Source organism: Berghia stephanieae, chromosome 3 (genome assembly GCF_034508935.2).
Source record: "Berghia stephanieae isolate SIO BIC M18660-M18661 chromosome 3, UCSD_Bste_1.3, whole genome shotgun sequence".
In the NCBI taxonomy this organism is placed as follows: Eukaryota; Metazoa; Mollusca; class Gastropoda; order Nudibranchia; family Aeolidiidae; genus Berghia; species Berghia stephanieae.
In genome coordinates, this window is record NC_088362.1 from 4877989 (window position 1) to 4904164 (window position 26176).

The window sequence follows — 26176 nt, forward strand, 5'->3', positions numbered from 1 at the left end:
TCAGAGTCGTCAGCACTTATGCCCCTTGTCCTGGTTATGAACCAATCGGATTACGTTTTATATTTACCAACTTGGGGTCAAAATAGGTAGGTTAAATCCATGTTAAATCGCACTCAGTTGACCTTGCTTCTTAATCTTCCGAGCAAACCTGAGTAGTGAGAGGCAAATGGGCCTACAATCTACAGGTGGTCATATTTGCAGGTCTGATCACATTGTTTTAAAGGAGTATAATTCGCGTTGGTTTGAGGGTATTTCCATTACATCATTGAGCCCATTATAGTAGACCTGCAAATAAATAAACGTCGGCCTACAACATCAACGACTTGGACTTATTTGCAGATCTTCTGACCAACGCAAAATAATAACTTTTACAACAATGTTAAAAGCGGTTATCAACAGATTGCAAGTATGTGCACGTCGGCCTGCAATGAAAAAAGAGTGGTGTCCACGATATAAACCGTAATAATATGGAATCCCCAATTTTTCACTCACGTGATTATCAAACTTCATTTAAGCATACATTACAAAACTACAAAGGTTTTATATTTATATAAATAGAACGAAATTGACGTCATCTTCTCTATGTTATTGTTTTTAGTCAGCCAGTTTTATCAATAGTTCTCACTAAATTGTACCAATCAGAATATAAACGTTTAAACACAGTTTTGTGTGTTGGTTCGTTATTTCAATCTGGCGTATGTTGTGAGTACTTTAGCTACACGTACAGCCAGAATAGAGGGAACGAAGTTGATTGCATTCAGTCCTTTGTTATTAATTTTAGACTGTCATTTTGATGATTAATTGTTCTCACTAACTTCCTTCAATCAGACTATACATTTAAAGGATACACATTATTTTACCTAAACGCAGACATACTTTGTCTACAAGAGACGCACAAAACCGTGGCACCAAACATCCCTGGTATGCACCTAGTCACACAACATGGCAACGATATTCGCAGTAGTGCTATCTATGTCAAAGACAAATCAATAATGACAAACAGCCAGGACATGACAGTAAGCGAGGTGGAAATTCTCAGAATTGAAAGCAGACACTTCAATGTGATATCTGTCTACAAACCTCCACCAACGCCATTCAAATGACCAGTTACATCCGCCTCTAGTGAGAAATCAATGATTGTGATAGGTGACTTCAACAGCCACAACACCAAATGGGGATACATTGATAACAACGAAGACGGAGATACTGTTGAGGAATGGGCTAACCAATAATATAATCTGACACTACTCCGTGACGCAAAAGACAACCCTTCATTTTCAAGCGCTCGCTGGAGAAAAGGCTACAACCCAGACCTTGCATTTGTGTCCTCCAGACATCTCCAAAACTTTCAGAAATCTGTCGGCAACCCCATACCAAAATCACAACACAGATTTATTACCATTGAGGTAGGACCAGTCATTAAACCCCGCCCGCAAGAGCAAATTCTACTCAGATTTAGTTTTCGGATAGCAAACTGGGAAAAAATTATCATCAGACATAAATGCCAGTTCCCAAAAACTACGACCAGTTCCAGAAGTTTGTGTGGAGAATTACCAAAAAAAACCGGATACCCAGAGGCTGTAGGAAATCCTATATATCATGCCTACAGCAAGACAGCAAGGAACACTATGTGGAGGCTTATGAAACAGATCCATTTGCTGGAGAAACTGTCCAACTTGGTGAAGCCTTAATGACTTCCATTGCCGAAACAAAATCAGAAAGATGGAAGGAAAAGATAACCAGCACAAGCATGACCCACAACAGCAAGAAAGCCTGTCGACAACTATGAAAAACTAAATAACAAACAAACCAGGGTTGCAGCGGTGACATTAAAAGATGTAGCAAACCAACTTAACAAAAATGGAAAACCATCACACAGAGAAAAGGGTAAAATTAAGGAAATGAACAGGAAAATGGAAAAGATCGCACAAGGAAGTGAACAGGAAGTAGACCCTCTCTGCGTCGAAGAATTGGAATCAGCCCTTGAGCACTCCAAACCCGGTAAAGCGCCTGGTCTAGATGGCATCACCGCCTAAATGATAAAGCATGTCGGTCCCTCAGCAAAAACGTGGTTACTAACTCTAATCAACAACTGTGTTGAATCATGCACAATACCAAAGCTTTGGCGACAAGCAAGTGTGATAGCACTACTTAAACCTGGAAAAGACCCAAATAGCTGCAAGAGCTACAGACCAATATCCCTCCTCTGCATACTGTACAAAGTATATGAGCGCATGATACTAGCCAGGATTTCCAAAACAGTAGAATTCTGTCACCTGACCAAGCTGGTTGACCCTGGAAGATCATGATGTGACCAACTACTGAACTTGACACAATACATACGAAGGTGGCTACGAGAATAAACAAATTACAGGGGCTGTGTTCGTGGACATGACAGCTGCCTATGACACAGTAAATCAAATGTAACTGCTCCTAAAGGTTGCAAGGGTAACTCGTAACACAAAAGTAGTTGCAATAATAAAATCCCTTATGTCAAACCGTCGCTTTTTTGTGGAAATGGATGGGAAGAAAACAGATGGAAATCACAAAAGAACGGACTCTCTCAAGGATCGGTACTTGCACCTATCCTTTTCAACATTTATACCAACGAACAACCGAGAACATCTGGATGTTTCTATATTATGCAGATGATTTGTGTCTTGCATCACAGGCCTCTGATTTCAAGACCATTGAGGAGAGATTAAAAGACGCTCTGAAGACACTCTCTGATTATTATTTAAAGAACTCACTAACTGCCAACTCAGGAAAAACTTAAGTGTGTGCCTTCCGTTTAAAAAACCATCGAGACAACAGGAAACTGAACATCTCCTGGAATGGGAACATATTGGAGAATAACACATTTCCCGTGTACCTCGGTGTCACTTTAGACAGGACAATGTCTCTCTTTCAGTACACAAAGAAAACAAAATAAAATAAAGTAAAGGTGGCCACAACAAACAACCTCCTAAAAAAACTTGCAAACATTACATGGGGAGCAGATCCAAAAACAGTCAGGACAACCGCATTAGCCGAATACGCCTCACCAGTCTGGACAAGATCCTGCCATGCCAAAAACTGGCTGAGACTAGCTTGTGTACACGTGGATGCCCAGAGCAGACGATGGAGCACATCCTTAGAGAATGCCAGGACAGGCCCAGCTGCACTGACCATGACCTAAGAGTCTGCTCCCCTCCCCAGATGCTGTGGAGTGGGTTCTGTGTTGGAGCGACAAGCTATGTTGATGGTGATGATGACCTAAACGCATAGCATCAATACCTGCATTCCCCTCTCTCTCTCTCTCTCTCTCTCTCTCTCTCTCTCTCTCTCTCTCTCTCTCTCTCTCTCTCTCTCTCTCTCTCTCTCTCTCTCTCTCTCCCTCCCTCTCTCTCAATATTAGTGATTAGTTTTACATCGAAGATGTAGGGGGTTGGCTAGTTTTTAATAAAGTATAAATTAAATAGATCACTTCTCCTCTTTGTACAATCTTATCTGGTAAACATGGCCCATTCACTGTAAAGAAATGCATGATGATTTTGGTCTGATTATGTGGATAAGTATTTTCCCACGGACGTAACAATGAAATACACATTTTCTCAAGGGTCGTCTAGTGCTCGAGTTATATGAGTAACGATTATTAATATTACTATGTTCAACAAATGATAGTCAACCAATGCAGCAAGCCTGCCAGCATTTTAAATTTATTGTTTGTTTTTGTTTGTTTTTTTTATTGAGCTTTTATATAGAGCAATATCCACTAAATGGGTAAGCGCTTTACAAAGGGTCCATGACCAACAGCAACGCGTAAAATATAGAACGAGATATGAAGCCTGTTAGTCGATATTACAAGTTTTTTTGGGTTTTTTTGTTCTAACAGAGACAACTCTGACCGTCATAAACGACGCTGTTAGTAGCCAGGTAATCACCATTTTACACCTGAGTGCGGGTGTTGAGAGAATGTGAGGAAAAAAGTATTTTCCAAGGACTCAACTTGGTGCCGCCCATGCCACATCGGGATTCGAACCAGGGACGTAAGAAACTGGATCACAAGACGAGTGTCGTACCACGAGGTCACAAAGCCGGCCGAACTATGATGAAGCCCCGTCGTACCCAAAGATGGTCACTGCATTATTATTAACGGAACCCCCCTCTAACCAATTGTCGCTTATAGCTGTACATTACTATCGATCACAATCTTCTCCTCAAACGTCTTGAAATTACTTATGGCGTGTCTGGTGCAGCGCTTGATTGGTTTAGGTTCTATTTGTTTTATCGTAAACAGATTATTGCGATAGATCTGTGGAAATCAATCTTGATTATGGGGTTCCCCCGGGTTCAGTAATTGGACCCGTTCTTTTTGTTCTGTACGTCGGCCTTCTGTCTAAAAGCATCAGAAGTTTCGGTCTGTCTTACCATCAATGTGCTGATGATACGCAATTGTACTGCGTCTCCAGTAGTGCCGCGCTGAGGACCGGTCCTTGGACCGGTCCCACGGTCTTTTAGCTGTGAACCGGGGATCGGTCCCCTAGTGGAAGACCGGCGGCGGTCCTCACTTCTTATCACCTTTCAACGGTCTCGCGCCATACTACCTCCCCAGCGATTCGTTGGCTCGTTTGCCTATCTTCCACCAATCACCACCCATCCCACTTAATTAATCACACCCACCCCCCTTTGCCATACACTAAACGACACAGACGACCATAGAGGCAGACGACCACCTCCCTCCACTCCGCAAACCGCCCTTTCGTGTGTGAGATGGGGGGGGGGGGGGGGGACAGGAGGCACACGCCTTGGACGATTCCATTATACGGGGTAAATTTCAAAATTTACTACACCATAATGATCGCAATGACAATGATCTATGATGAAGGCATGACCCCTCTTCTCTAATGGGTTATTGTTTGAAATGCATGTGACTACTGAAGATGTTTGTGTTTTGTGTGTGTGTGTGTGTGTGTGTGTGTGTGTGTGTGGAACCTAGCAAGTAGCAAGTCCGATTTTTTGTTTTCTTTTGTCCATCTCTTGTCACCACTCCTTTCTATCGCATTGTTGTCATTTAAAATAATACAATAATATTAAAATTTCGTTTGGTGTTTTAACTAATCAAATAATATGAGTTTCATTAGTTTCTTCCTTCCAAAAAACCCAGTTATAACGTCTGTATTTTAAAAAAGTCCAATAGAATATTTGGGGACCCCGATAGCTCAGTTGATAGAGCACTCTCTTTGTACGCAAAGGGCCAGAGATCGATCCCGGGTGCAGTCGAATTTTTTCTGAGTCCCTGTCTACTCAGCAGTGAATGGGTAGCTGAGTTTGTTAGATCTGGCGAAAAGTCACCATGGACACCACTTATTACTTATTAACTTATTACCGCATCCACCCCCTCTTATTATAACTTCACGTCTCTCTCTTACTCTTCAATGCTCGCTGCCCTCTAATGTGTGTGTGGGGGGGGGGGGGGGGAGGGGGGGGTAGGAGTTGCGTGTGTGTATCAACGCCACGAACAACTCGATCAACGCCTTGGGCGATGCCATTATCTCCGTTAATGGGGATAAATTTCAAATTTTATTAAATTATCGAAGTAACAATGAAGTACGGTGAGCAAATAAAGAAGGCATCACCCCTCTTCTCTAATTAGGTTACAATTTGAAATGAGTGTGACTACTCCGTGTGTTTTACTCCTGTAGACCACGGTTTTCATCGTGTAGCGGTCTTTAACGGTTCAAGAATGAACGATCCCACGGTCTCAAAGGTCAAAACGGTTCGAACTTCCGACAGTCTCTCAGGAATGTTCAATGTCGAAAAGGACCGGTCCTTGCGGTTTTCATTTCCCAGGGACCGTAGGACCGTGGTCCTTAAGCTTGCCAAGGACCGCCCCGCACTAGTCTCCAGTACGAGAAATTTACAAGAAGTATCAGCCATTAGGAAGAATTGTATCCAAAGAGCTAAGAAATGGATGAATGAGAACAGACCGAAACTGAATGATGATAAGACGGAGGTGCTGTATTTGGCAACAGGAAGTGGAAAAATGAAACAGATTTGAAGCATGGGAATGCTTCCATTCAAATTGTTGACAAAGTGCAAAACCTTGGCACATTCTTAGACTCTGGACTGTCGATGGGGCATCAGGTTAATAATTTGGTTAGATCTCTCTTTTTCCAACTAAATAAGAATGCTTCCATTAGACGGTTCATATCTGAGGATATACCAAACATCTCGTACTATCGAAATTGGTTTATTGTAATGCTCTGTTGTTTGGCGTTTCGCTATATTATAATCTGAGCCGTCTTCAGATTGTCCAAAACAGCGCTACCAGACTAGTATTCATGAAGCGTAAGCGCGATTCTGCCAAGCCTCTGCTTCATGACCTACATTGGCTGCCTGTTGAGAAAAGGATTAAATTCAAAGCTTGTGTTTTAGTGTATCGTTGTCTTGATATTACCCCTTCCTATCTTTCGGAACTAATTGAAAGATATTCAAACCCCCCCCCCCCCCCCCCCCCCCCCCACGTTCGGCCAGTGATTCTACCAAACTAGTTGTCCCTCGAATACGTATGAATGCTGGAATCAGATCCTTTTCTCGTTTCGGACCCTCTGTTTGGAGCGCCTTACCACAGAGCGTTCGTTAAAAAGAATCTTTACTATTTTTAAACGTTCACTTAAAACATATCTGTTTCGATTTTAGTAGATGATATGAGAAGCAAGATAGGTGTCTGGTTTGTGTTGTGTTGTGCTGTGTGTGTGTGCTTATGTATGTGAATGAATATTATCTATGTTTCAGTAAAGTAATTTATATATACGTTTTCTGCATTCTTCTTCTTCTTTTTTTCTTTTTTCTATCTTCTTATTCTTTTCTTCTTCTTCTTTCTTCTCTTCTTCTTTTCTTTTTTTATTATTATTATTAATTATTATTATTATTATTATTATTATTATTATTATTTTTATTATTATTATTATTATTATTTATTATTATTATTATTTATTATTATTATTATTATTATTATTATTATTATTATTATTATTATATTATTATTATTATTATTATCTATTATTATTATTATTAATATTAATATTATTATTATTCATTATTATTATTCTCATTATTATTATTATTATTATTATTATTATTATTTTATTATTATTATTATTATTATTAATTATTATTGTTTTATTATTATATTATTATTATTATTATTATTATTATATTATTATTATTATTATTATTATTATTATTATTATTATTATTATTATTATTATTATTATTATTATTATTATTATTATTATTTTATTATTATTACCATGCTCTTTTCACTATGTTTTGTCTTGCCCTTTGAAATAAGATCATTTAATATATTGGAATGAAATCAAACGACATACAACCTATAATTTGTTTAATCTTTTCCATCGTTGTTGCTTTCATGTTAGATATGTCACTTGTTGCATCTTTGTATTCTGTTCTCGAATTCATGAACAGTCACTTGAAATTGTATTCCAGAAATATAACAGTAATGTCTTCTAAAGAAAAGTTGGTAACATCTGGGATGATCGAAGGAATGAGAGCTAGAGGAAGACAAAGAATGACTTATCTAAATAACCTAAGAATGGCCAAATGTGACTTTAAAAACAACACAGATTTCATGCGCACCGCAGAGGATGGTGATTCGTAGAGACAACTGACGTCACGGCAACGTGCTCAAGAGCACAAGCCACGTTGGATGATGATGTCCTCTAATACTAATAGGGAGATAACCGGAGTTCTGTGGATGGAATTCCCCTTAGGGTAGGGGATAGTTGGCTGTCTTGGGCTGGTTGTTGATTGGCCCTTTACCTTGCTCTCTTCCCCATCGCCCTTTTATCATATAATATTCTTTCCTTGTTCTTGTCCTGGAACAGGATTGAGACCATTTTGGCTCTCCCTGCCTGGAATCATAGTGGGAGGGAGATATTTAAATGGCTTTGCCCAGCACTTGACGTGTCTGTGAGAAGTGATACTTTCACTTTGTTTTTGTTTTTTTGTTTGATTTTTTGTTTGTTTTTGTTTTTGTTTTTTGTTGTTGTTGTTTTTTGTTTGTTTTTGTTTTATTTTTTTTTTTTTGTTGTTTTTTTTTTTTGTAAATCATCTCCCTGACTATGAGTCTTAGTTATATATGAGTATGAAAACCATCTAGTACTTATCTCCCTTTTGGCGAGAAACCCCGACTCAATGTCTGTGTGAGTGTGAGTGTGATTCTTGGTGGTCATATATTGGGTATATATATTGCTGTTGGGACATAATATTTAGGCCTTATTCTTAGGCGCCTGTGACCCAAGATTGCAGGCATATTAAGAATCGGCCTTTATGTTTTGTGTACATTTTTCTCTTTCATTAAAACGACCGCAACTCGTCAAAATCACATCCCCTCTTAGTGGACTTTTCACGTGTCAACATCCTGACTAAACAATCTCTGTATCCCTCTATACACTATACCATTTGGATTCCATGTCATTTACTGTCACCTCTGTGTGTCCTGTTCTTCAATGGGACCATTTGGTTTAGCCTGGGCCTGGGATTTTGAAGGAAACGGTGCATTTAATTGTTCTCTAATTAAATGTTAGGTTTTATAATAATTTGCATCTGCAACCATTTGAGTGTATAATATGTAAGACAAATTGTTTCAGACTGCTATCTACGTAGGCCTTTTAACTCTCTCCTTACCATCTATTTTTTAGAATTCTCCCAGAAAATTCACACCCACCCAGATAAAAAAAATAGACTTTTCTTACTCAAACAAAAAGTAACAAGTGAGCTCTACAACACAGTGTTTAGCATTAATAGCCGTGATCAAAGAATTTCTTTAAATTTCGTGATGTACAAGAGAAATCAGAATGAGAAAATTGTTGGTTACATCGTAACGAATGTGACGATTTTCCTATGGGTGGTAAGGAGAGGGTTAAATGGAAAACTTGACCCCAGGGGGTAATCATCGGCCCCAACATGCACAGGGAGATCTCTTGCTGTTTCTCCCATCCTATCCCCCTATACGTTTTCCAACTTGCTCTTGTCTTGGAATAAGATTACTTGGTTTTGTCCTGGCCCTGGCCGGAAACCTTGGCTGAGAGTGAAGGAGTCATATGTATAGTTAGTTTTTGGAGATGGTGTATTCTTTTTTTTTTCATTGTAAGTCACCTGTTTGTTATGTAGTGTTGTATTTTTTTGTGAGGGTTATATAAAGATTTGTAAGCATTTGAGTCTATCTGTTTTAGTTGTATCCTGTGCTTGTGTCTGGATGAGACTTTTGGGTGATCTCAAACTAAGTACACAGATGGTCCGCTATTGGAATCTACATCAGTTCCCTTTTTGAACCATTTCCCTTTGCCTTATTTTTTTTTCTCGTGTGCTAATATAATGTGTAAAACTAGAATTGTTTGACTGGTATTTCATTTTCTTCTTTTCTACTAGCCCTAAAATGACATCAATGTTATGCGCCATCAAACCTTTAAAAGCAATAGAGTCCTTAAAAGAATGTAGATCCCATCATCTTCCTTGCGGCTAACGCCGATATTGCCTAAACCAAAATTGCCCCAAGCCCGCAACCTTATAAATAAGGGTAGGAGCCCATAAAAAATCCTGAGAGTACTACAAAGCAGTCCTTAACCCCCCCCCCCCCCCCTTCTCTCTCTCTCTCTCTCTCTCTCTCTCTCTCTCTCTCTCTCTCTCTCTCTCTCTCTCTCTCTCTCTCTCTCTTTCTCTGACGCTCCCTTAAACACATCCAAGGCACTATAACTATAAAACTGTTCTCTCTCTTTTGTTGTTGTTGTTGGTTTTTGCTTTGTTCGTTTTTGTTTCGTTTTTCTCCGGACTCATAATATTGTTACGCACAAGGCAATAAATTTTGACTCATAGCTTTCTTAGTGATTTAATTTCAATAACTATCATAACGAAGTACTAAACTAATTAAATTGTGGGATTATTTTGTTTTAAGTAAAGAAGATTTCTAATCATTAAATTATGTCAGATTGAATTAGAACAATTTCATCAAGTATAAAGTCGTCATTGTCCCAACAAACCACGCATGAACCTGGCATTATAAGTAAGAGAAACGCAATCGTCATTTTAAAATACATGTCTATTTACCCTAATTACAGGTGAACGAACTAAACTACGGGTATTTTTCGGGAAAGAGTCTCTGTTGTGCGGCTATGTGGTCTAGTGGTATGCCACTCGCTTTCGGATCAGAAGGTCCTGGGTTCGAGCCTCGCGCTTGGCGCATAGTTGAGTCCTTGGAAAAGGCTCTTTACTCACATTCTCTCACCGTACTCAGGTGTAAAATGAGTACCTGGCCGTTAACAGCGCTGTCTTTGTCCGAAAAATTATGATATCGCCTAATAGGCGTTATGTCCCGTCCTCATGTTAAATGTTGCTGTTGAACAGGGACCCCTTGTAAAGCGTTTTGAGCACGTCTAGTGGATATTGCTCTATATAAAAGCTCATTTTATTTATTTATAGTCTCTCGTATCCAAAGTCTTTCACTGTGTCCCAAATTAAGATAATAAACGTAAAAGTGAATCGTGAGTACAAGTAAATAAATTTAAAAAATAAATGTTAACAGTCGATCAAAATTCTCGAGTCACCAGGAATGGTGTCAACGTGTTGAAGTTGAAAAGTAAGATTTATTTGCCAAGGGAGTACCAAAAAAAGAAAGAAAGAAAGAAAATTTTATGCTGGAATGGAGCGCGAACCTCTAACTTACCCCACCCCGGTTACAGTTATGCTGTGCTTAAATTAACAGAGCTAAAACAGCCGAACACCTCGCCTTCTCGCGCTCGGTCAAACAGTTCAGCCATAATCTTTTCCGGTATACTGAACACACAGCTGTGCTCGTGCTAACTTTTGATTGTTTTTTTTTTTTTCAGTGAGCAGTGGGTGGGGAATTCCCTGAAATGACGTGACACACTCCGAAAGGACGGACGGTTATCGCGACATTGCTATCTAGCCTAACATAATTTTAAAACGTGGAGTGGAACAGACTGATCCATCCAGTGTAAATAGAGGCAAGTTGAAGTGAGTATATCTTTAAAAAACATGCATTCTCGGGCTCTGGTTTCCCTTGCTCCTTAACTAGTGCCCGAGAATGCATATTATGTATCTAAGTGTAAACAAAGCAAGAGAGCGACAGGGACCTCGATCCTTAGCCAATGCCCATTCTTGTGATGTTTGGACTTAACGGTTTACCTATAGCCTGTGTATGTGTATTATATCATATCATGCTAGAACAATTCGCTAAGTTTACGCAACAGGAATACCAAACTCTAATCGCCTAGAATGTGCAGTGTGTTTTCGTATTGATTCTTTCCGTTGACATCGCTTCCGACCTAACATGCAGGTAAAAAGCAAGGCTCATGATTCGAGGGATGTGTAATGCAGACCAGCCGAGTATGACAAAACATTCGTAGTAATACGAATTTCCGGCTCCATATGCAGAACTGCATTAGCCTCTTTGACTTAATAAATCTTGTTGAGAAGGACAGTTTAGCTCCTTAGAACGTATATATTCAGGACTCTGAACCGTTTTGGGATCATGCTGAGGGCAAATTGTTTATTTCTAAAGCTAGATATTTAAAGTTAATTTTTCTATTTTTCCCTTGGAAACTACGAATTTTTGAAATTTCAGGTTGGCAGCTCTGGTGCAATTCCTGTGCCTGAGAAAAAGCATTTTTCGCACCGAGATCTAATTTATAATGGAACACAATACCCCTCTTTCAAGCTTTATAACATTGGATAAAAGAACCACTGACATACGCATTTTCATTATATGAGAGTCAATCAAATGAATAAATGAATAAATAAATGAATAATAAGATTTCTTTTTAAAAACACCCACCAACTTTTTTTTTTAAAATGTTGATATTGTTGACGATGTTTTAAAATTTAATATATATGCATGTTACGCCGCTATGCAATGTGTAGGTATGTCTCCATGTGGCATTTATCTTTTAATGCTCGCAAATCGGAGGGCTAAGTTAAGTAATTGAGTGATTCAAGTGTGGACTTATAGCTTGATAATTGAAGGCGGCTATTGCTAGGACCCCGCCTAGGCTAGGACTCTGCCCTCTATAATCGGCATTCTCCTGTCATGCATTGTCTAGAACATTTTCACAAGCATAAAACTATAGATTATTAAACCGTCGCCTTTATTATATTGTCCTTTTTTTTTTAAACCCAGTCATCCATGTCGCCGTAAGCCCAACTGAAAAGCTGCTGGAACCGCCTTGTGGGTAAGTTTCAATCAAAATATAAAAACTCTCCCTACATATTATCGTCCTTTTAGTCTATGAAATTTTGTCTCTTAAAATAATGCCGTTTATATATATATATATATTTTATATATATAATAAATAATTTTCTATAATATAATATTATTATATAAATATATATAGTTTATATAAATTATATTGTTTTGTATACTACTCTATGGCCTAATCCAAATTTTAACTTCCTTTTCTTCAAAACTACTCACCAATTTTTTTTCATGATAAATATAATCTAAGTTCCCGGTCTCAATACTACAAATTTCTTATTGTTTTTGTATACTACTCTATGGCCTTATCCAAATTTTAACTTCCTTTTCTTCAAAACTACTCACCAATAAATATAATCTAAGTTCCCGGTCTCAATACTACAATTTTTTTTGGTATACTCTATGTCCTAATCCAAATTTTAACTTCCTTTTCTTCAAAACTAATTTCCTGTGACTTACGTACTTTAAGCTTTAGGGTCTTCAATTGCATTTCAAGCTTAACTTTATACAATTCCTCTTAAATTTAATACGCTTATCATACAAAAGTATGAGTACTGCATCTTAAACTTGAAAACCCTTATTTTAAAAAAAAAAAAATTCTTGTTTGTTTGTTCGGTTGTTTTAATTATTGGGGGGGGGTTGTTTTTGGAGGGGGGGGGGGGTTGTCTTTTGTTTTTTTTAAAACTAAGTTCGACGTATACATATTTGCAGGTCTTATTACCGCACGCAACTCTAGTCTTGTTTCAACATTGTTATAATGGACAATATTTTACGTTTGTTTGAGAAAGACAGAAAAGAAAGAAAAAAAGGAAGAAAGAAAGAAAGCAAGAAAGAAGAAGAAGAAGAAGAAGAAGAAGAAGAAGAAGAAGAAGAAGAAGAAGAAGAAGAAGAAGGATGAGGAAGAGGAAGGGGGGGAGGAGGAGAAGAAGAAGAAGGAAGAGGAGGAGGAGAAGAAGAAAAAGAAGAAGAAGAAAAAGGAGGAGGTAAAAAAAATTGACGATAAATTTAAATTTACATAGGCTGGTAAGCAAATCCATATCATCTTATTCTCTCTGGTTTTATCTTGAGGTCAATTTTTGTTTTATTTTGACGATCATGATCAAATAACATCAACGAACAGGTGAAAACTGAAAGGCTTCGGATGGGCACAGACAGTTCTATAGATCGTATGAAGTTGACGTCACTCATATCTTTGTTATTGTTTTTTGCCATCCGCGTTTATGAGTAAATCTCACTAAACTATATTAACCAGACTATAGATAGAATGCGCTTGGCCAATGAGTTCACAACATTGCCATCCGGAAGTATAACGGACCAACACACAAACTCTATGAAACCATGAACTTTTATAGTCTGGTTAATACAGTTTAGTGAGAACAACTCACAAACGCGGATGGCAAAAACAATAACAAAGGCCCGAGTGACGTCATCTGCATACTATCTATACATACTGTGCCCATCCGTAGCTTTTCCGTTTTCACCTTTTACATTCCCAGGCTCTTCAGGCAGCCCCCACTGTTCTCTGATAATTTTAGACTAACAACGCTCATGATGATAAATTAATGGGTGGGTTGATTTTCTTGATACTTTTACTTTTAGTGTTGTTTGGTTTTGACTTATTCAGCAAAACTCTGTCTGAGATTGCTACGTGCCCTTTGTAAAATTTGGTTGATTGTTGGTCTAAGATCATCCCTACTCCTTTTTGGAAAGAGGTTCCACCACTCCATATGATCTTATATGTCGTGTTGTTTTCTTGTTTTGACATGGTTCCCTGCTCTTTCCATCTCATCTCTGCCAGGCCAAGAATATTTATTTTGAGCCGTTTCATTTCTTTTAGAATGTTGTTTAGTTTTCCTTTTTGGGCACAGGTCCTGACATTCCATGTCCCAATTTTGGTTTTGTCACATTAGTAAGGAAAGATAAGAATGAATACATGGCAAGTTGTGGAAAAATACCTGGTAAACGCGCCCTGGGGAGACAAAGAAAAACACTCATAGACCAACTGAAGGGCTTCACCAACCTAACAATCCACGAGCTGTTTGAAAAAGCAAGAGACAGGGAGGAATGGAGAGAGATAATTCATGCAGTATCCGAAGCCTGGACCAGGCATGGAACCTAGAAGAAGAAGAAGAAGGTTTTGACTGTGTGTCGAAAATGATGCCACGAATGTGTAATCAATAATATTATGTTGTTGACAACACGGTTACCACTGTTTAACTCACTCAACCCTAACACCGACTATATCCGTAGTTCCCCCAGGTCACTTTTACCCCATGCTTATTTATTACACTTTTCTGAGACAAATTATAGGCGTAGTATCAAAGCTAATGCTGTTAGTTTTTACATGTCAGTGGTAGTTGAATAAAACTATGTACATGCTCATTTTTAATATATTTTTTTTCCAATTTTGAAAAGTAGCAAAAATCTCTAGGATTGAGTGCGTTAAAATAATATGACATAGTCTTTGTGACATTTACACTTATTTATATCTAGAGTAGCTGTCAGTTTTAACACAGCACAAACCGGTAATGAACACTTTAGGACACCATCCCATTCCCATTTCAATGAGTCATCTATGATATTTAACTTACCTAATGCATTCAAGTTGAATGTTTCAAATTTAGGCTTCAATGTAACATCCAATGGAAAATCAGATTGTGAAATAAAGAAAAGAATAGGTATGGCGAAGAATGCATTCAACCAGCTGCATACAATTATGAAAAACAGGAATATTAGCATGAAAACAAAAATCAAAGTCCTGGATTGCTATGTACTGTCTGTGCTGCTATATGGTTGTGAGAGCTGGACCATAAACAAGACCATGGTTAAAAGACTGGAGGCAGTGGAAATGTGGTTTTACAGAAGAATGATGAGGGTGTCATGGATGGAAAGGAAAAGAAATGAAGAAATTTTAGAAATGGCAAACAGAAAAAGATCACTGATAACAAAAATCATCAAACGCCAAATGGAATTTTTAGGACACATTATCCGCCACCCTGGTTTGGAAGTACTCGCCTTGACTGGAAAGATGAATGGAAAAAGAATAAGAGGAAGACAAAGAATAACGTATTTGAAAGGGATAAGAACTTGGACAGATGAAGCTGAGAAAGGTGGCGCTGCTTTAATAGAATTGGCAAGAGATAGATCAGCTTGGCGGAAGATGACCTCCGACGTCTGCTTCAGATATGGAACTACATGAGATGATAATGCATTCATATTAAAATTCTTCACTATTGCAACCACAGCATAATATTATTTTGATGTTGGACCCACTTTCTCTGCCAGATAATCCGTGTTTATCTAAACATGTGTAGTATATTCATGGGTGCCAGTTTTCCGTTTCATGCCGGAATTCCGGTTTCGCGATATCTCGAAGTCAAATACCTCCGGTTTCAGTGTTTTGAGTAAAATAACCTAATAGCATCGGCAAAAATTCGGTTGGTTTTAAAATCAAATTAATTTCCTCATTGTGTCAATATGTTTGCTGTGAAATCATTTAATAATGGTATAAAATCGGTGATGAAATAAGAGTAAAGTTTAGGCCGCATTTTCAGAAGGAACATTTTCAGGTTTGGCAAAGTGTCGAGATTTTAGTTGCAGGTTTCATCACTTCTTCCTGCTGGCACCCATGAGTATATTGGCCATACAGGGGTAGCTAAAATCACATTTTCACGATTTCACCATGCTCAATGCGCATCACAAAATTTTCATTTACCCCTCTCCTTTTTCCAAGTTGGTCATATCGATGGCCCGTTGATCAAACCTCTGAAGTCGCCTCTTTGCGATACTATACCTACTTCAGAGGTTTGATCAACGGGCCATCGATATGCGTGTGACCTGCTGTCTCTAAACGGCATTATGCCACGGTGATTAGAACCCTGAAAAGTTGATTTAGAATCAAAGTGATAGAAATACGAACTTTGAGAATTTTGCAATTTAAGAAATTGTATTTAATTATTCTCCACCATCCATCCACGTTTACTGGGTAATGGAGATAAAGATAAAGGGAGTAAATCTGACTCATGAATGAACAACACAAAACAAACGACCTTTCGGCCCTTGGTCTTGGTAAACACAGTAATATTTTATCTAATATAAATATATATGTATTCTGTGTTTACTTGATAAAGGCCAAGGGCCGAAATGTCGTTTGTTTTGTGTTGTTCATTCATGAGTCAGATTTATTCCCTTTATCTTTATCTCCGTTTTATTGACTCATTTGGGCACCTCTATTTACTAGTTTTACTGGATAGTGTGCGACATGGATGCTCAACTTCATTACGAATAGAATTTAACCTCGAGTTTCAAATTTTTGGCTATAAATTCAAGTTTCAGCTTCTAAATCACTTGACATAATTCATGCTTGGGAAGATCGGCTTGTACGTATTTGCAGGTCTGATAACCTAAATTGTGACTCATCGTCCCACAGCGGTATTATGTCGGGATGAACCATATACTAAAAAAGCCAAATTAAAACTAATCTGGTCAAAAATTTGAATTATTGCTATTTAGCATTCTAAGATACGATATTCATTCTCTTCAATAAAACATACAAACTCATTGCAAGTCGGATATTTCTGACAATAAATTCAATTCCCAGCATCTTAATCATTCCGACATAATACCGTTTTGAGGCGAGGGGTCACAGTTGTTATAGGCTCATTGTTATCTAGGAAGTACTCTCATACTGAAGTAAAATATTATTGTCTATTACACCAATGTTAAATCAATCTCATTATAGCCTCAGTCATGACGTCTCTTCCATCGTAATGACGCATATTAATTAGCAATTGGCTCTAAACTATAGGAGAAATGGCGGACGCCCTTATGAAATATTTCTCCGACGAGTATAAAAGAGTATCCAGAAGAGAAAAAAAAAACCATTATAAATCTAATCATGTTTTGACTTTTATACATTCTGATCACAAGACATATGAAAAGTTCTAGTCAGCATGAAGAATAAAAAGTACCGATTTTCTTTGTTTAGAACCACGATGGCCGCCCTTGCAGGGCGACGTGACATCAGACTATTGAATCCAATTGTGTTCAATTATCAGACCTGCAAATATGTGCACGGCGATCACAATTGATTTACAACAACGTGCACATTTTGGCAGGTCTGACAAATGAACGCAATTATGGGCTAGATTTAATATTATGCATCCTTCTATATTTTTAGTTTACCATTTATTCCTTTGTGACGTAAGCATGTATTAAAAATCCATATATGCTCGATCACGTGTCATCAACCGTGCTTAATGATCTGCGCGAAAAAAGATGACGACATTCAACAAGTAGAAAGAGAGACAGAGATAGTTACATAGGAATTTATCATGTGCGGTGATCTGGCTAGATTCATCGGATGTCAGAAAAATTCGAATGAAACATGATTACATTTTCAAACAGAGGACTATTTCTGGCCAAAATAACAGTTTGAATTTTGTAAGTATCTTAATTAAGGCCGAAGTTATTGATATTTGAAGGAAGGAGAGTCAACAATTAATAAACGGAGAAAATCGCTTTAAAAGACAAAACTGTTCAAAATTGGAAAAAAAATGAACACGCACATAGATCTAGATAATTTTAGTCAACTACCATTAACATGTAAAAACAAAAATGTCACGCTTCACAATAGGAATTAGACCGCTAATACAAAATGTTAATTTAATTGAATGAGACAAATGGCGCATCTATAAAATTTAAGTCAGAAGACAACGATGCGAATGCAATTTAAATTTATTTTTGTTGCCACGCGTTGACAATAAAATATTATACATTATTATCTCAACATATTTCCTTTTATTTTCCTCATATCCTTAGATTATTTCCTCACTAAAGACATGGAGCATCACCATATCATTCTGATGTCACTTTTGATGTTGGCACAATCTGCACAAGTTCACAAAAACGACAGTTCAACTTTGAGATTTCATCAAAGTTTGAAGATGCATCATCTTAACCAAGAACACATCCAGCTTCAGGCAAGCAACAGGCACCAAGAGGAATTCAAAAAGTTAAAAGTGACAACAAGTTTTTCTCAATACGATAATCTTCATTTAAATTCGATAGACAAAGGCGGTACAATATTGTCAACTTCTCCCCCTTCTCCTCGCAATAAAAAATCTGCACCAAGAGACCTACTATCATTTTCGGACACATCGCATTCATTAATAAAGTCACTATGCAAAATGAATGGGAAAAGTAAAGTATGCTATACTCACGGGCAGTCTGTGTGTCGGTGTAAAGGTCAATTAGCCGATTGTTCAGGAAAGCGTTACGTACCCAACATTGGCTATGCTCCCAAATTGCCACCGGAAGTAAAATGCCTTATATTCCAGTACAACAACGTACCTTATTTGGACGAGAGCTATTTTGCCAACGTATCTGATTTCAGAGTTGTGGATTTCAGTTACAACAGATTACGCACAGTGTCAGAGAAAACGTTTGCACGTTTCAACGGCAAATTAGAATACTTGTTGCTAAACTCCAACAGCTTAACTTACAAGAATATTCGAAATGTTTTAAGATATCCTCCGTCTAAAAGGTTAGATCTGATTGGTGTTGGTTTGCCAGGACCTATCCCCAAAAACTATTTTCAACCATTTGCCAACATTCGAATGTCAGAATTGTATCTAGACTTCAATTATTTACTACGACTTGACTTGCGTGAATTCTCTGTTCTGAAAAATTTGAAGTATTTGAGTGTTAAAAATTGCAGCATAAATGAAATGGTATCAGACTTTACGCCTTTTCTGGAGTTCTTATATCTTAAGAACAACAATATATCAGTATTTCCCAAAACATGCAGTGAGGGGAAAATGGTTGACATACGTCCTTTCCCTCATTCCCAGAAGCAATTTACACAGTCCATGTTACCGAGGTTAAAAGAACTTTATCTTTCTAACAACGTTATAAAAGATTTCCCTGATCATAGAGACTTGTGTTTGCCAAAATTAAAAGGATTGGATCTGTCTTCAAACAACATTTCTACTTTTTATAATAATTCTCTTCAAAGTCTAACGTCATTAGAAGTTATCCGTCTTGATCGTATGAAATCCAATATCTCAAAGATCGAAAGTGATGCATTTTCAAGCGGCAGTCTCATAAGTTTACAATTAAGCAAAAATCATATAAAGTTCAACTCAATAGATATCAATGACTTCATGTTTCAAAACTGCCCCTCCTTGGAAGTTCTTCTACTTGATCACAACAATTTTCTCAACTTCCCAGAAGAGTCCTTCGTAAAATTATTCTCAAAATTATCCAGACTTACTTCAATAAACATGGGCTCATGCCAAATGACATTCATTCCTTCCAAAGCATTCGTTCCGTTGTCAAGCGTCGAAAGATTGTATTTGTACATCAACAGTATAACAACCATCCCTCCTGCTGCTTTTGACGCAATGACCTCCCTTGACAAGTTATTCTTGGACCAAAACCAAATCACGACAGTCAGCCCTCGATCTTTCTCGTCAAAAACCATTCAACGACTGAAGGAAATTGACCTGAATAGAAACAATTTCCAGTGTAACTGTGACCTACTTTGGTTCCAAGCTTGGCTCGTGAAAGAGGGGCGCACGAAATTTTATGACTTTCCCAAAGGCTACCAATGCGCAGACCGTCCTGGAATGATGGTTTCAGAATTTATTCTGTCCAAACAGGCTTGTCTGTATAGTCGTAGGACATACATCATATTTACGGTATGTCTGGCCATATTCGTTATCTCTTTTATCGTCTTTTCCATCGTCTACCGATACCGGTGGCATATCCGCATTGCGCTATATCAATGGAAGTCAACTGGACCGTATGAACAACTAGAGAACCCTGCCGTCACGCACGATGTCTTCATCGTTTACTGCAATGACGACTCAGGCTGGGTCTTTGATGAGCTGCTCCATCGTGTTGAGGTTGGTACTTTCTCTTCAATCTTTTGCTATTTCATGTTTTTTTTCTATAATTTGTCATAATAAAAATAAAAAATCCAATCAAAATTCCTTTTATTCATCCCATAGGGGAGATTTGTTTTTAGAGTCGATTCCAAGGGAAGACTGGATTAATCCAGGCGTCATCCGCAGTGCAGCGCCGCAAACTTAGCTAAGGCGAGGTGACTACTTGCTCAAGGCCACATGCGCAGGGGATAATCGAACTCGGTACCTTTTTTAAGGTATGAAGCAAAGACCGTACCGCTGAGCCACGCTGTCCCATTAATATGTGATCTATCGCCTCAAATCAGTATTTGGCGGAGTAGGTTGATTTGGACGCTGAGAATTGAATTAATGGCTTATGTAACTAGTTTTATTTATAATAAGAAACAATATAATTTTAGTCAGAACAAAAATCTAAAATTTCATATTATGATATATTTGCATGACACAATGATAATAAGTGAATGTAATACATTATGGTAGTGGTAACTGGTCTAGATTTGATGAGCATGCTTGAAAATATTACCTTAAAATTGTCCCCAGAGCCTGGGAAAAAAAAAAAAAACAGGAAAAAGCAGGGAAAAGCAGGGTAAAATATTTTCCTGAATCACTTCTAGGCCTGATGTATTTTTAAAACTTATTGTTGAAAAAGTCTTATAGATACAGATTTTCATGATAAGAAGAAGAAAAATATGGATAACAGATTATCTAGTAATTTCGCATTTATTTTCGGAATTCAAATCTGGGTTACACACTGTTTGGCACCATCCTCAAACTTCGTGTAGTATGTAGACTACTCCCATAGTGGGCAAGGGGGTACATACTGTGTCTTCTATCCCCTTATATCGGTTTTCCAACATGCTTTCTGTCTTTGTCTTGGTTTTGTCCTGGCCCTAGCCGGAGTCCTAGCTGGGAGGGAAACAGTCGAATGTATAGTTAGTTTTGGGAGATGATATTTTTTCCTTGTAAATCATCTCTCTGTTATGTATTATTATATTTGTTATTTTCAATGTATAATGTAAGCATTTGAGTGTATATCTCTTTGTTGGATTTTGTGCTTGTGTCCGGATGAGACTTATAGGGGATCTCAAACTAAGTACATTGGTGGCATACTCTTGGAATCTACATATGATCCCTATTTGTTACCAGTTCCCCTATGTCTTACTTTTTCTTGGTTGCTTTAACTTTTTACTATCCCATTTTCTTCCTTTTTACTGGCGCTGATATAACCTAAATGTGTTGCAAGCGCCGTAAAACCCTTAACTCACTCAACCCTAACACCGACTACATCCGTTGTTTACTCGGGTTACTTTTACCCCATGCCTATTTATTACAGTTTTCTGAGACAATTTATAAACATAGTCTCAAAGCTAATGTTTTTAGTTTTTACATGTCAGTGGTAGTTGAATAAAACTATCTATACGTGAACATTTTTAATACAATTTTTTCCAATTTTGAAAAGTAGCAAAAATCTCTAGGGTTGAGTGAGATAATTAAAAACAAACAAAAACAAACAACTGTAGACTACTTTACATCAGTGAATGTTTATAATATCATGTAGATCTATAGGGACTGTGATCGATTTGTGATAAGACATCGGGAATTATATTGACTCGAGAGCTGAAAGACTGAACGAGTATACAGGGCCTTAAGTTTATCCTTGAGGTCAATAAGTTGTGGATTTCGGTTTAAAATCATATTATACTACTAGGCTGCTACGAGCTGTGGACTGTAAAAAGTAATAAACAAAAATGAATAGAACAGCTTCAAATAAGAACAAAATACGTTTCGGGCTCAAAACCCTTCTTCAGCCAACAACAAAAAAAACAAAACAAAAAAACAGTAAAGACATAAAATACATTACTAAATTCCGACTGAGATAATTTGTAGGTCGTCTCTGTAGAAAAATCTTATGATTGTTTTGTTTTTTTCTTGTTGTTGTTGTTGTTGTTGTTGTTGTTGTTCGCTGAAGAAGGATTTTGAGCCCGAAACGTGTCGTGTTTGGTATCCTGCTCCTTTTTTTTTTTTTTGAAGCTGTTATATTCATTTTTGGAATATATATAGCACCAAAAATTAATTGTTTGCGCAGCAGATCATCAATCGGCCAGATATTCCTTTTTACCAGAGCTGTAGTTTAGTAGAAGCAAATAAGAAAGGGGGTGTTACATATCAATTCGTTGAGTTAAAAAATTTTATCGATCTGGCAAAACGGTACCTACTGCACTGACTATAAGGTCGTGAAATCCCTATCAGTATCAGTCTCTTTGATTTTTGTTGTTGTTTGTTTGTATGTTTTTAAAAATTATTTAATAATTTGTTTTGTGCGTTTGTATAATTTGTTTTTTAATTTGGAGGGGGGGGGGGGTTACTTTACGTTTTTGGTTTTTTTTTTTAATTTAGAGGTTTTTAAACAATGATCATTCTTTATATTTTCCACTATAGAATGAATGGGACCTTCGTGCCTTCGTCCACGAACGTGACTTCTTGGCAGGCCACTCAATCATCGACAACATCGTCACTGCAATGAATTCCTGTCGACACATCTTGGTCGTCCTCAGCTCGCCATTTTGCAAAAGTCACTGGTGTGACATGGAGCTCAGGTTGTGCCAGTCGTAAGTCTCTCGTCTGATGTTTTCTCAAAGGCTGCCTCTTTTCTCATCCCCCCCCCCCCCCCCCCCCCCCCCCCCCCGGCCCGGCCGATTGGATTACCGAAAAAAACGTCTTTTTGCGATTTGGATTTGATTGATTTTTTTTTTTTAATTGTGCAACTTGTGACAAGAAACTTAACAAATTACTGCATTACAACCTTTGGATTAAACATACAACAATTGTGGACTACTATTATGAAGACTAGCATCCTAGACTAGGGGGATGAGAATAGTCACTTCGTTTCTCAAAACCAATAACACCAGGGTAGCGGATGAAATAAAACTGTCTTCACAGTTAACTCACTCAACCCTAACACCGACTATATCCGTAGTAAACCCGAGTTACTTTTACCCCATGTCTATTTATTACATTTTTCTGAGACAAATTATAAGCTAATGTTTTTAGTTTTTGCTTGTTTATGGTAGTTGAATAAAACTATCTATGTACATGCTTAGTTTTAATACATTTTTTCCAGTTTCGAAAAGTAGCAAAAATCTCTAAGATTGAGTGAGTTAAGCGGGAGCCTCTCTTCCACCTCCTATTCTCCTTCTCCTTTCCTCTTCATCCTCATCATTTCCCTTTTTTCTTCATCCTCCTCCTCCTCCTCGTCCACTTCTTCATCCTCCTCCTCCACCTCCTCCTCCTCCTCCTCCTCGTCCACTTCCTCCTCCTCCCCCTCCTCATCCACCGGTGTCACTGGTGCGACATGGAGCTCAGTTTGTGCCAGTCGTAAGTCTCGCGTCAGCAGTGGACAGAACTTTTATGATGAAATTGGATTCAGTAGTCTGATGTCACGCCGCCCGGCAACGGCGGTCATCTTGGTTCTGAACAAAGAAAATCATTACTTTTTATTCTTCAAGCTGGCTAGAACTTGTCATATGCCTTGTGACCAGAATGTGTAAAAGTTACAACATGATCACATTTATGGGGGTTTTTTTTTTCCTCTGGATACGCTTTTATGCTCGTCGGAGAAATATTTCATACTGCGTCCGCCATTGTTACGATAGTTTAGAGCCAGTGTTGCTAAGTTACCATGCGTCATTAGGAAGGAAGTGACGTTACGACTATTGAATCCTATTAGACATCTGTAAAATGTTATATCATGGTAGCTCCACCCTCTCTTTCTATTCTGGCGTAGATGTAGACGGCGATAGCATTTCTGATGTCATAATGACAAGTGGGCGGAGTTAAAGCTTCCAAACAATCCCAATCGTCGTCTATCTCTAATCGGCCCAGTTCACGCAAACTCAGTGTTTTCTCAAAACCAATAACACCAGGGTAGCTACCTGATGAAATAAAACTGCCTTCACAGTTAAGCAGGAGCCTCTCTTCCACCTCCCCTTCTCCTTCTCCTTCTTCTTTCCTCTTCATCACCCTCCTCCTCTTCTACCTCTTCCTTCTCCTCGTCCACTTCTTCCTCTTCCTCTTCCTCCTCTGAATAAGAAAAAATATATATTGTGTCGTAACAAATGTGACGATTTTGCCGTTGGTGGTAAGGAGAGGGTTAAGACCAAAAATTGTCATTAAGCGCCTTTGTCATTATTTATTTCTCTTTTGATATTTTCCTCTTTGTGTGGCTATTTGGTCTTGTAGTATGACACTCGCTTTCGGATCGGAAGGTCCTGGGTTCGAGCCTCGCTCGGCGCATAGTTGAGTCCTTGGAAAAGGCTCTTTACTCACATTCTCTCACCGTACTCACGTGTGTGTAAAATGAGTACCTGACCGTTAACAGCGTTGTCTCTGTCCGAAAAAAATATAATATCGCCTAACAGGCGTCATGTCCCATCCTACATGCTAAGTGTTGCTGTTGACCAGGGACCACTTGTAAAAAGCGCTTTGAGCACGTTTAGTGGATATTGCTCTATATAAAAGCTCAATTTTTTGTTTGTTTTGTCTTTTGTTTTTGTTTTGTTTCTTACATAACTCAAATATCTTTTCTTGACATATATATGTATTTCCCACTTTGATCCAGACACGTCATAGAGCATGACCTCCCGTCAATACTTGTGGTAGAACTCGAGACAATGAAACAGCATGAAATGAGCGCAGTCGTCGCCGCCCTAAGAAGCAGCACAACGTTCTTGAAATGGCCGGGTGATCCAAGAGTCAGTGGTATATTTTGGAGGAAACTAGAAGGCTGTGTCAGGAAAATGAAAGCCCGCAATAGACCGATGAGACAAGACAGACCTGTTGTTTAGGTTCAAATATTTATTTTTTAGGCGGAGAAGAAGTCTACGTGCGGCTTATGTTCAGGTCGTATCATGTGTGATAGAGTAAGTATTAGTTTAGTCGTAGAGTAGTTAGTAGTAGTGTTAGTAGTAGTAGTAGTGTAGTCGTAGTAAGTAGTAGTAGTAGTAGTAGTAGTAGTAGTAGTAGTAGTAGTAGTAGTAGTAGTAGTAGTAGTAGGAGTAGTAGAAGCAGTAGCAGCAGCAGCAGCAGCTTTAGTTGTAGTTGTAGTTGTTGTTGTTGTTGTTGTTAAGGTTGTAACCAGATATATATATGTGTGTGTGTGTGTGTTTGTGTGTGTGTAACATATTTAAAGAGGGTTGGAGAGTCTCAATTGTATTTTTGTTTATGTTTAAATTTAGACATGGTTAGAACACAAAGCTTGTGTGAAATGAATATGAATTATGAATATTATTATAATGTGTTCTCTAATAAAACAATTTTTATTTTAGATCAGCGGGTGGTTGGATGGGAGCATCACCCTTGAATCATATACCTATGATGTTCGCATGGGTGTACGATCCGATAGTGATGTCGTTTCTTCTCTTTACTAGCCTATCCTGCTTCTTTGGTTTGTGATTGTATTTTTGACAGGGGATATTTTTTTTTCCTGTAAATCCTCTGCCTGTTTGTTCTTGGTTATTTATAATTTAGCTTATGATATCTTTAGGTTATGCTTTTGATTGAAATTTGTACTATTTTTGTTAGATTGCTTGTTTTTTTGTTTCAGCGGTCTCTCATATAACCTCAATTGTGTTGGAAGAGACCTAAAGCAACAAACAAACAAAAAAAAAATATTAGATCAAGTCGTCTCGTTTACCTGGTGTGTCATGTGTGTGTGTGTGTGTGTGTGTGTGTGTGTGTGTGTGCGTTGGTGTGTGTGTATGTGCGTGTGTGTGTGTGTGGGCGCCGCGCGTGTGTGTCTGTGAGAGATAGATTGTTTGTGTGTGTGTATGTGTGTGTGTGTGTGAGAGAGAGAGAGAGAGAGAGAAGAGAGAGAAGAGAGAAAGAGAGAGAGAGAGAGAGAGAGAGAGAAAGAGAGAAAGAGAAAGAGAGAGAGAGAGAGAGAGAGAGAGAGAGAGAAGAGAGAGAGAGAGAGAGA

At 38.1% G+C, this 26176-nt stretch overlaps 1 protein-coding gene across 3 annotated transcripts; it reads left to right on the forward strand.

Annotated features, from left to right (window-relative positions):
- The first annotated feature begins 10890 nt into the window (after positions 1-10890).
- Positions 10891-26137, forward strand: LOC144967057 (toll-like receptor 1). Of its 3 annotated transcripts, XM_078903849.1 has the most exons (6): positions 10914-11037; positions 12200-12251; positions 18095-20181; positions 22642-22811; positions 24821-25121; positions 25192-26137. In XM_078903849.1, the coding sequence occupies exons 3-5, from the start codon at positions 18115-18117 to the stop codon at positions 25044-25046; spliced, it is 2463 nt and encodes an 820-aa protein (XP_078759975.1). In that variant the 5' UTR covers positions 10914-11037; positions 12200-12251; positions 18095-18114; the 3' UTR covers positions 25047-25121; positions 25192-26137. The 3 variants fall into 3 exon arrangements, with proteins under 3 accessions (XP_078759976.1, XP_078759975.1, XP_078759973.1); XM_078903850.1 differs by lacking the exon at positions 12200-12251 and having other exon boundaries at positions 10891-11037; XM_078903847.1 differs by lacking the exons at positions 10914-11037; positions 12200-12251 and adding an exon at positions 13771-13840.
- Positions 26138-26176: the final 39 nt, after the last annotated feature.

Bases quoted from the DNA above. Each gene is read 5' to 3' on its own strand.
- LOC144967057 (XM_078903847.1), top strand. The intron at 20,182-22,641 runs GTTGGTACTTTC...TTTCCACTATAG, and splicing joins AGCTGCTCCATCGTGTTGAG to AATGAATGGGACCTTCGTGC. The intron at 22,812-24,820 runs GTAAGTCTCTCG...ACTTTGATCCAG, and splicing joins GAGCTCAGGTTGTGCCAGTC to ACACGTCATAGAGCATGACC.